General features: G+C 31.3%; 1 protein-coding gene across 1 annotated transcript in view; it reads left to right on the forward strand.

The window, feature by feature from the left end:
* Nucleotides 1-6,313: 6,313 nt before the first annotated feature.
* LOC118194886 (glypican-5-like) overlaps nucleotides 6,314-12,781 on the forward strand; it is a 177,154-nt gene continuing 170,686 nt past the window's right edge. The window contains exon 1 of the mRNA XM_035366094.2: nucleotides 6,314-6,568. Coding sequence (XP_035221985.1) covers nucleotides 6,424-6,568 — 145 coding nt within the window. The 5' untranslated portion in view covers nucleotides 6,314-6,423. The remainder of the gene's footprint in view (nucleotides 6,569-12,781) is intronic.

A 12,781-nucleotide genomic window follows, 5' to 3' on the forward strand; every position in this document is an offset into this window, starting at 1 on the left:
GTATATCTGATTCGGACACTCTGTGTATCACATGCTTGCAACAGAAGCACTAACTTCAGTATTACTTATTTACCATCAATGTGCTTATAAAGGGTCATCAACTTCCATATCATTTACATCATTGCCATTTAAAGGCTGTGTCCTTGATAACTGTAAGCAGCAATTGCCAGTATCAAAACTGTATCTTTATCAGGTTCACAGTTTGATAGCTTACTTGTGCTAATAATATTTTGTGCCGTTAGCATTTACATCCTCTCCTGAAAATCATACGCAGTTGGATGGTCATTGTTCCTTCCTAAGTGTATAACAGAGAAAATGTTTTCCAAGAAATCTTGTGTGAAACAACACATTAAAATAAATGGAACATCCCCTAATAGAACTGGAATGAGTTGCTGAACTGCAGACAGAGCCAATTTCCCTGCAAACAAACTTGGAAAAGATAATTTCTTTTCTGCTTGGAATTTGACTGATTTCATTAGTTCCATCATTTGCTTCCAGATCTTGACATGGGCTGATGTTTTTGTAACCCCTGAAAGAAAAGCATTAGAATGTTTTGCTGTGCGACTGTTCAGACTATCAAACAGATCATTTATGTTTGAACAGAAGTCAGCTGTATGACTAACCAATGCAGACAAACCACCTAGTGCACTAAGATAATTCAGGCCAGAAGAAACAGAATGACTAACAACCTGAGCTGCTAATTTCACACTCATAGTATCAAGGCAGTCCACATTTGCATGGTGGTCCATTAATTTTAGAGCATATTTATGAGGTAATTTATGATAAAATTCCCACATGGATTTGATGTGTTAGCAATTTTATCATTCTGGTATTTGACATCATACTTATTAAAATTATTTCACAAGCATTTTAAAAGGCGAGGCACATACCTTTTTATCTTGACACTCAACATATGGTCTTTCCTATGCGACTTTTATTTCTTTTTTTTTAACACATCATATTGTTTGCTCCTCCATTGCATACAGTTGTCACAGAAGTCAAACCACAATCAAATAATTTTTAAATGGCTTCCATGACCAAAGTATACCATGTAAAACCTGGAGTAGTAAGAAAAGAAAAAACCAATAACCTGTTTTCATTTCTTAGCCTACACCAAAACGTATAACATAATGAAACAAAGCCTTATTTAAGTTTTTGAATATTTGGAACATGAATATAATGCATACCTGTTTTGCCAAATTTTGCTGGTTTAGCTGTGGAAAAATGCAGGAATGCATCTATATTGTCTGGTATGCAGAATCATCAAAATGGGCAGATCAAAGACAGCTGATATTTTGCAAAACACTTGCTGATTTCTTCAACAGATCTCTGCCCTGTCCAATTAAAAACCTGCTGTAAGCATCGACCCATTGTATTGATCTAAAAAAAAAAAAAAAAAAAAAAGTCAAAGGGTGTATCGAAAAAATAACTTTAAAAATGCTATTTTTAACTAAAGCTTAATATTTAACTTGATATATTTAATATAAATCATTTAATCTTCTTAAGAAAAATTCACTAAAGTAACCTTATAATGATTTGAGATAATGCATTTGAATTCTTCAAATAAATAAATGTTCTTTTACTTAAATAATTCTGAATATCTTTCACATAATTATCATAAAATTGCACAGTAATCCCTCTGAATTCACTTAAAATGACAATAACGTAAATATACAGGGTGACCCGAAAATCCATTTGAAAATTCAATAGTTCATAAAATAATGTAGATAGAGAGGTAAAAAGTGACACACATGTATGAAATGACATGGGGGTTAGAGTAGATTTAAGGGTGCCCATTGTTAATACAGTTGTTGTTTTATTTGTTTTCAAGTTGTTTCATTTATGGTAGCCTGAGTATTGGAATGGTATTGAAACCTTATTATGACATAATTGGTTAAGTAATTGCGGTGAATTTTAAATAATGGGAAAACATTTGTACAGGCTTGTGGTGTGTGTGTTGGTTAGGAAGTTCGTTGCTTGTTTTGTGGTTTAGACGATAAAATGGCTGAATGTGGCTGTCCGATTTGGAATGAAAGGGAAAAAGAGCATTAATTAAGTGGTGTATAGTCACCATTATAAGTGTCCTGTTTGTAGCAGAAAATGCATATGGTTGAATGTTGGAGGATACCGATACTACGGAGGATATTTCTTATACTTATCTTTATGAATTTACGTGGCGACGCCAGTATAAAGATTCTAGTTCAGACAATTTTACAAAGTTTTTAGATGATGTTAAGGAATTTTGTTTGACTGAAGACAGGCAAATTTCTAAATAAGATAAGTGGATATTTCTTTTGTGTAGTGCTAAGATGAATGTCATTCTTTATGTTATTTGATCGTTTGATTTAAAACGTAGTTTATCGAGATTATATATTTTTTGTTGGCTGCTCCTTTGACTTTTTAAGTGAAAATAGATCAATATATACATGGACAAAGTCAAGGGAATGTGCAATGGCAAGTTTGTGTAATTCTCTGATTTTTTTTTTTTTTTTTTTTTTTTTTTGAGTGAAAGAATATAAAAAAAAAAAATGCAGAAAAGGCCAACATATGGTGGTGGGCAGCAAAATGTCAGCTACGCCACATGAGAATCATGTATGAAATGAGCTGTAGTGGAGAGAGAATCAGTCCATTCATTATTTGGTCACTTTTCTATCCTTGTCTCCGGGTGTTGGTCACAGTGTGATATGGATTTACTATATTAATCATGATCGGACCCTTTTTCTTTGAGGAAATGCTTGGTTCAGCAATTGAAACTGTCAGTGTGACGGATGTGAGGTACACAAACAAGTTACAGAATCACATCATTCCTAGTCTGGCTGATAAGCACCTGTCGGAAGGTATAACTTTTATGCAGGATGGCGTTCCACCCCATATTGCTACACGTGTAAAAGATCTCCCACACATCGTGTGCTGAGCCGCCACTTCCATTATGCTTGGCCTCTCAGGTCCCCAGATCGCAAGTCTACTGTGATTGTCTGACCTCACTAGGGGTGCTAAAAGATAACATCTGACGGCAGTTTTTCACCATACCTACAGATATGCTGTACACAACATTGTGCCTCAACTATACGTATTGTTGATGACTGACAGCTGACATGTTAAACATCTATTATAAAGAACATAGTCTTGCTAAAAATCAATTGTTATGCTAATTACTGCTTTTGCTATCATATGAAGTGCCATCTGTCAGTTGTTTTAAGCACTTTTATTGCTTTCAATAAAACACCAAGACATTTCAAGCATGCGTCAGTTTTTACTACTCTACCTAAATTATTTAATGAGTTACTGAATTTTCAAATGTTAATGCACTTTTGAATCATCCTGTAAATAGAAACATGGATTAGACTGGGTTATTAGGATTGCAGCACAAAAGTTATCCATTTAGAGGGAATGCCTTTGCAGATGACTTTTAAGATATTTTTAAGGCTCATATACCACAGAGAAAACTATGAGTTTTCATAACTCCCATGCAGACAATCTTTTTGGCAAGATAAGGAAGCAATAAGAAGATTTAAAAAAGAAACTTAATAAAAATATTAATTACTAATGAGGAAGAATTCAGAATTTTGTTTTCATATTACACATCAATACAAAATAGCATATTAAAATGAATATACTACAAAAAATGTAGTTATTCTAATGCTGATGATTTCATAAGACTTAAAAATCTCTCCTGATGGGGGAAAAAAGAAATAAAGAACATCAAACTGTGCTTTTCACGTTTTCTGCAGCAAAATATGAAAAAGTAACCGGACTGTGTATATAAACATAGAACCCTTGCATTATCTGCAAACATAATTATAATTCAAGTGCAGCTTTTGAAGAGTTTTCAAGCAATTAACATAAATTATTACACTTTCATACTTCTTATTTCATTAAAGCTAATTCTAGTATAAAGGCAAAGTAATCTTTTGTTTGTCAATATTTTCTGAATTACAGACAGTTTAAAACACAAATTATCTATAAGCATAAATATGCAAAATAAAATAAGAAGCTGCAAAATCATAAGTCGAGATAGCATATGTCAATGAATTACTAAATTTAAAATTGAAACAAAATAATTATCGGTAAAAGTTTACAATTGGGTGCTCCTTGTTTCTTGGCGATTCTTTTTTGACACCAAGATGGCACAATTTCAAGATGGCCACTACACAAAACCAAAATAAGAAGTCAAAGAATTGCACAAACTCTGTGTCCATGTACACATCAGTTTTCACTTAAAAAAACATTTTAAAATTGTACAAAATAGGCATTGTGCACTGCCTTAAATTTATGCATGTACACATCAGTCTATTTTCATTTAAATAAAATCAGGAAGCTAAAACAAAGTTATAACTATCATGGTAACCAGAAGTGAGGTTTCATCGCCAAAAATTAAAAAAAAAAAATTCACTAATTGAAGGGACACCCAATTCTACACTAGATTCTAATTATCTAATAATTAAAAAAAAAAAAAAAAAAAAAAAAAAAAAAAAAACCTGCTGTGTATGCAGTATATGTTACTTCCTTATTAAAGCAGACACAGCTTAGCAAATCAAAAGTTGCATGTTACAAATTTAACAATTGTGTCTGCTAATTTGGTCACAGTTGCCACTTTAATAAAGAACTGTCAACTGTACATATTCTAGTATATTTCATGAGTATCAGGATTAAATAAAAAATTGGGTTTTACCTTTCTGCATGTTTGGGAAACCTAAAAAATATTTTTGGGGAAGTCCCACGAATTGCCATTGAAGTCTTTCACTAAAAGCAAGCAAATGCTTTTAGTGAAAGACTTTCCAGCCTGAAAAATAACTTAAATCACCTTATTAAAGTAATTAAAAATCATGATCCCAGTAAAAATATAGATATTTGGTAAATGGTTTATAAATTGTCCCTCCTACCTTTCTGCATGTTTGGGAAACCTAAAAAATATTTTTGGGGAAGTCCCACAAATTGCCATTGCAGGCCGTACAACAAGCAAATGCTTTTAGTGAAAGACTTTCCAGCCTGAAAAATAACTTAAATCATCTTATTAAAGTAATTAAAAATCATGATCCCAGTAAAAATATAGATATTTGACAAATGGTTTATAAATTGTCCCTCCTTCACAAAAAGTGACGTCAGATTTATGTAGATAATATCATGACAACAGATTTATGTAGGTAATTTATTTCTGTACTAAAAATGTAGTACCATCTAGGCCAGCGGTTCTCAACCTTTTAACTAACGCGTACCATGTAAATTGAAAACCTTTAGTACCACCACTAGAAAGTACTACTACCACCACCACTCTTGAACAAAGTTCCGATCGCATAAATTTACGAGTGTCAGAGAAAAAAATCAATCAGGATGTTGGGGATTTTAATTTTTGAATTTAATAGTTAAAAATACTTTGCTTCTTTGCGTACGGTTGAGAACCCCTGATCTAGGCCTTTCAAAGAAAATCTTGAACATATATATTTACTGCATAACATATTCCTCAATCTGTTAAGAAATAGCTTCGAATAACATAACCTGAAAAGTTTTAAACATTAAATGGAAATACCAAGTTAAATATGGAAATTTAACACTGGTTTAGAAATAAAAGTTCTATCCCAGGAAAAAAGTTAATTAGATTAAAAAAATCATGTCCTTTCTAGAGAAAACCAAGACAGTAAAACACACATATAATACAAAATAAAAAATGCACAACATTATTCCTTAAAATAGGTTTTTAATGAGGTTTGAATAACATATAATGCAAAAGTTTTGTACAGTAAATAAAAATATATCTTTGTGAAGAAAAAAACTTACATCGAAAAGGGAGATTTGGCAAATGAAATTTCACACAAAATAAAGAAGACTTATTTCTACTGTTTTTTTGCTAGATTAGACATGAATCTGGTTTACTTAAAGAACTTTAATATAGAAATAGCCTCGAATAGCTTGGACTTTTTTTACAAGTTGAAGTATATTTAGCTAAAAAAGCGTTTAACGACTATTAAATTTCCATCGTTTACGAATCATAATATACTAGGAAACATATTTCAATGTGATGCAATGCTAACAATTAAAAGACATTTTATGCATTAAAAAAGTGAGAATTAACAATTTTAAATACCTTTCACATATGGAATTTGTTTCAGCAATCATCCTTGATGTATACATTGCTGAAAATAGACGAATAAGATTCCTTATGATTTTGAACGTTAAAACAACAATTTAATATGGCGCTTTACGAAACTGTCAGATGTGTGGTTCTGTGGATCATCGTGGCGCATGCGCAAATGAATAAACCAGACTTGGCTTTGCCCCTGTAAGGGTTGCCGTTTGGATATACACAGACCGAGCTAGACCGTTTCCATTTGGCGTTGCTGTGCTGTCGAAGCTCTTTCTTTAGTTGCTGTGTCGCTATCTAGTGTGGACGATCTAGGAATGTGGATATCATAGAGGGTGAGGAGGATGTCTTTGGGGAGCGTGATATTCGCGTGTTTGCTGTGCGGCGCTGCCGCGCTGGAGAACGGCACGTCGTGCGCGGACGTACGGCAGGTGTTCGTCATGAAAGGTATCGGGCAAGCACAACTTGTTCCTGACATGCGGACCAAAGGTAATTGATTAGCTTCATGGTTTGATAGTGACCTTGCGTCTTGGTTCATGAGAAAGGGAAAATTAATCGAGCGGTCGATATATTGTGCCATTCAGAAAAGCAAAGGAGCCGCACGGAGCGTTTTCTCCGAGAGTAAGATATACATCACGTGCGGGATAGAGTATCCTGTTAGAGTAGGATTTCGAAATTTGCGCATAAAAACAAATTACTCATACATTTTTTGACATATTTTTCATTTCTTTTTATTTTCTATAAAACTAATAATTTTCCACTTCCTAAATTCATTTTGAATTATGATTTAAATAAAGAATCTAAGTAATAGAACTGAATATATATAAACTGTGATTTTAATCATATTTTAAATTAATGTTTTCAAAAAACGATACATTTCAGAGAATTCTGAACTTGACACATAATTTTAGATTGTTCTTTAATTTTATCTAATAATCTTTCTGAACCTGATACTAATGAAATTTTGGTTCGTTTTCCTTTCGTATTTTTAAGGGTTTTAATTTTCTATTTTAATCTGTGGGGGTTTTTCGATTAAATTTTTAAGCTAATTAGGTGGAAGATGTTTTTAAATGGTGTGTTCATTCAAGGAATTGCATTCTTTGAATGATTTTAGAATAATCCACAGAGTGCGTTAATTATTACTTTTGAAGATCCTGCGATGCAAAATCACCTGGCTGCAAAACGTTTCGAAATTTTTTTCTCAGTTGGAATTTTTCTTTATTATAAATGTGTGTTTCTTAAAGCTGATGTTAAAGAAAATGGAAAAAAAATTGTTCCCTTTTGCGTTTTAAATGCAAAATGCGTGAAACAACCCCGTGGGCTTTAAAAACGCTGAAAAACTTATCAGGTCAACAAGAATTTCTATTACATCTTGAAATGAACGTGAGTTAAGAAATAAATCTATGTTGTCTTTAAGCCTTCATGAATTCTAAGGAAATTAGCTTGGATTTTACTTCATGATATCTAAGCTGTAATATTTATAATAGTCTTACTTGTAGTTTGAGATTTAGACTATTTCTATAATACCTTAATGTGAATATGCATTTAGATGCTTGTGACTTCAGATGAATTCCTTCATCTCTATGAAACTGAAGAAAATCAATCCGGATATCTGTTAATATTCTAAGCTGAATCTCAGACAATTAAGATACAATGTTATGTTCTTAAAATTGGTATATTTGAAATGATTTATCGAAACGTATTGTAAGAAAAGATATGAAAGTTACATTACTACATCATTACTTAAATGAAAACGTTTAAAAACATTATAATTTACTTAAAAGTTTCATACTATTTAGGAATGTCTAAATTCTAAATATTACCATATATTTTCTTACTTAAAACGTAGAATTTAAACATATAATCCTTTTTATAGCTTTAATTCTAATGTTGCTTGGTATTTTGAACTTAGTTACATTTACCTCTTGAAAATAAGCTGCAATTTATAATAATCCAAGAATAATTATGGAATGATTTAACTGTTTTATATGATACTGTGGATTTAAGTTTCTTTGACGCTTCTAATCCTGGCTGAATTTTTCAATTAGAAATTATGTGCTACTTTACTTTGTAGCTATATTTTGCTTTGTTTTGTAATGCTCATGCATCCTTCGTCAAGTCGTTCATATCAAAGAAAGTACAGACTGTTGGTTATAATTTATGCTATGGTATTTTTAACAGAAAAAGGTTTGCTGTTTACATCAGCATGATTGCGTTAGTAAAATTAACAAATTTAAATAAAAAATGTTTTACTTAAAAAATTATCTTTAACTTTTCCCTCCGTACGATAAAAGTTTATTCTTTATCGAGATACTTAATATATGACATTGGAAACATGGTCCATAAATGACAGTAACGGTGCAGCATTTTTTAAAAATTACTATTTGAGTATTTTATAAACCACATGAATTAGTTGTATTATAAATGTCATCTATTAAGTATATAATTAAAAATTAAAATTCAAATATGTATTATTATCTTATATGAAGAAGTATTTGCACTGCTTTGAAATCATTAAGAGATCTCTATTTTAATACGAAAAATAAATTAAAGAATTTACGTCGAATCAGTTAGCAACTCTAAGAACCGGTAATTTACCAGGTTATGATAATGACGAATTAAAGATATTTTTCTTATGCAATGGCAACACATCCCAAGCCGCGTGGGTGATAAATGCCCTGGTAGCGTAACACATCGTGAGTGGCTTAACGAGAGGAGAAAAATGGAAAGTGTCTACTAAAAATCAGTTTCTAAATAAGAAAGTGTCTACTAGTCAGTTTCTTTTTCTTAGTCCTGTTTCTAAGATTCTTAAATGTTCTCAAAGGTTATCTCGTTTGAAAGGTTAGACACAGAATGGGTTGATCATAACCCAGCATACTTAATGTAAAGGTTTATTGGAAATAAGCTATACTATAATAAATTATATAAATTTAAAGTCTTCGTTTAATGTAGATAACTGTTTGAAATTTATTAAATGGACGTTTCATTCGCTGTAGAAGAGGAACTTAAGAATCAGATTTTTGTAAATTAAGTATCTTTGCAAAGTTCAGGAAATTGTATGCTCAGATTTCACTTTTGTCTTGGAAATCGACCTGGAAATAAGACTATGAGTAATACTTTTAAAATTCAAGTACCTGTGTTTAGCAGCTACTCACTGACAGAATTAAATTTAATATTGCGTTAAATGAAGGACTACAATATTTTACGTATAATGAAAGTTAGAAATTTATGTAAAATATTTCGCAGCAGTTTTCATTGTGAATGAAGTAAAGCTAGTAGCCAAACAGTAGTGAATTAAAGTATTTAAACAGCTATGCAACCAGGGTATGTGGATGCTTCAGCATTCTTTCAAAGCAATTCTGGTTCATATGCTATGAAAATTCCCTTACACTTTCTGTATTTTCCTGAAAGCATCTGAATTTTTCTTCAGAGTTTTAAATACTTTGTTGCTTTTAAATTTATAGTTGACTTTTACAACTCTAGAGATCTAGCTCAACGATGTTCACGATGCCCAGCAATAAGGTTTTTTGCTTTTAGCTTCTAATATTAATAAGAGAGGAATGTCACTTATAGAACTACGAAAATCAAGCAGTGAGTTGGAATTTCAGCATATTAGGTATATCTCGTATAATAGAGAGTTATTAGTTAGACCCTACTGTCATTTTTCTTACGCTGTAAACTGTACGGAAATCTGAAGATTTCGCATTAATTTTTTTCTTTTTTATTCACGATGCATTGAATTAAATGGATTAAAATGTGTACAAAAAATCTATTTGTAAATTTAACCTTTTAATTTTATCAGTACATGTATTACAAAGAATTTTCTTAACACTAAGTAGCTCATTTATATAATTGATATTTACGTAGACTGATAGTGAACATAACATTTTCTCTTAAATGCTATTATTTCAGGACAATGCATGATACGTCTGATGCATCAGGACAATGCGTGACTCGTTTTGTATAGTATATATTTAATGAATGCGATTTCATCTTCAATGAAGCTATGCAGCTTATTTTGTCCTCAGCGCAACCGTTTCCTGAAAATAAATGTTGAAAACTTCAACTGTCGTAACGAAGCGGTCAAAGATCTTTAGCCAAACCCTGAATATTTTTTTTCCCGTATTAAAACGGAAATGCGTATTGAAACGCAATTCGACGTTCCTTATTTCCCGTTTGAGGAAGACACTGACAGAACTTATTGACGCGTAAGAAATTCTGATGCTATCAGAGACTGTGAACGTAACATTTTCTCTTAAATGCTTCTATTTCGGGACAAAGCATGATAATTAGATCTCCTTTTATATAGTATACATTTAGTAAATACGACTTCATCTTCATTGAAGTTGTGTAACTTATTTTGTTCTCGCGCAGCCGTTTTCCGAAAATAGATGTTGAAAACCTCAACTGTCGTAATGAAGCTGTCACAAACATCTTTAGTCAAAGCTTGAATATTTCTTTTCGTACTAAAACTCAATTGCGAATTGAAACGCAATTTGATGCTTCTAATTTCCCGTTTGAGGACTGACAGACTATCATTGACAGATAAGAATTTCTGATGCTATCAGAGGTGTTATTTTTGGACAATAAATACGCGTTGGATTATTTAAAAATTATTTCTACTTTAAAAATCATTAGTTAGAAAAATTCAAAATTAGTTTTAAAGGTAAAATTTCGGAAATCCTTTCTTTGGAAATGCATTGTAGATTTAGACATTGTCAAAGGTATAATACATTTCTATGGAGTTCTGGATTAGGATGAATTCTTTAGAAAATAGCAGAAGCCTTTTAAAATATCAGGTGGCGTCTTTGTAAGATATAGAAAATTTTTAACCATATCCTCCCATTATGCAAACCACGTCTATTCTTAGAAAGCTTCTACGCAGTAATGACTATTTCTTGAAGATGTATTAAATTTAAAAACGAAAATTTTTATGTAGATTGAGGCACAAAATTTAATATCTCATTTGACATTTTAAATGTCTTTTTAGCGTTAATATTGGAGCTCTTCTAAAATGAGAATGCTGATACAATCACAAAATCGGACGCATTTCCTAAAGTGAGCAACTTTAATTGATGAACTAATTTTAATTGTTATTTTTGATATGCAGTGCTTGAAAGTGACATATTTTAAACTTCTGCATTAGCATACACGCATTACAAGGTCAAAAATCAAGATGATAGATACATTGTATAAGATTTTTCTCCCTTCTTACCGCGAGCCCTCATGTGTTTGGACTAGCAACAGAAAGGTCCGGAGTTCGAGTCCTGGCGAGGACTCTGCGCATTTTTCACATCTACTGCTCAGAAATAAAATACCTACTGGACTCTACAACTTTTAATTTAAACGAAGAAAGTTCATTAATTTAGATGAACATTGTACTGTTTTTCGAAATGAGTTCATGAGTTAAAATATGTAATGTAATACACACGTGCGCATACATAATTTTGGCAGCGACATAAAGGGAAAAAAAAAATGTTTCTGATGTTAATAGACTAAATGATGATTATTTTTATGCAAATTGTCATGAATGAGTTCAGACTTCAGCGTCATGAATGTGTTGAGACTTATGTGTGGCAGACCTTAGTGCTGGCACAGAGCCAACTAGTAACATCATATGCATAAATTAAAAATTTTAAATACTTCTAGTTAAATGTATGCTTTGTATGACGGCTATATTAAGATTTTAATTGATTTCTGTAATATAGACAGATATATTCTGCAATGAAAAGGTTTTTAGTCTTCTACATATTAAAGGAACCTCACTTAATATACGGTTATGTATTAACTGCATAGTTTTATATTAGAGAATGCATAATCTCTTTAATTTGATTTGTATCTTCAAACATTTTATTTCTTCTAAAAATTTTATGTCAAAGATCTTTGTCGTCACTTTAATATTCAAAAGTCACTCTAGTTTTAATTTTGCTTTACATGACCTTAGTGTCCTTAGTAATTGCGGTTTTGTCTCTTTTATAATTTTATGTATCGTTTGTTGTAACATTTTAGTACAACAGTATTATCTGAAAGCATATATTTTTATTCATATTTTTTAAAAGTTTAATCTGAACTCATCGAAATCTAAATGCTTATGGTACCAAAATTATTAAATATTCCTATATGCCAAATCTGGGAATTGGTGATGAGATTCATATAGTTTATTTTGCAGTCCTAAAGGAAATAGGCAAAAATTCGCATTAAAAACGTATCAAAGGATTTTTAGTTTCGGTTTAACTTCTGAAAGAGATCAAAATTTGATCAAATTAATTCAATACTTAGTTTTTCTGGAAGGCATCCAATAAATTATGCACAAATTCCCAAAAGAAGTTATATTAGTTTAGATAGCATTTAAGAATCTTGGTAGACAAAGAAATAATATATAATGAATAAGAGATGCTTTACATGTCAAAGAATTCTCATAAAATTTTGATTGATTAAAACTTTATTGCATTTTATAATATAACTTAGTGCCGAATTTTAATCCTGTATAAAATAGGAGATGATGATTTTAAAATTAGTTTTTAAATTCGTAACGGTTACTGTATGTATTATTTGGCATCAGTCTATAAAGTGTTCAGTACCTTTCGAGTATACCAAAAGCTTGTCTAGTATTTCTTATTCCCATATTAATTTTCTAACATGGTTATGTACTGACCAGAAAATTCCATTTACATGATATTAAATTAAAACTATCACAATGCG

Source organism: Stegodyphus dumicola, chromosome X2 (genome assembly GCF_044657685.1).
Source record: "Stegodyphus dumicola isolate Sdum_Otavi_A_Nest chromosome X2, ASM4465768v1".
NCBI classification, from domain to species: Eukaryota; Metazoa; Arthropoda; class Arachnida; order Araneae; family Eresidae; genus Stegodyphus; species Stegodyphus dumicola.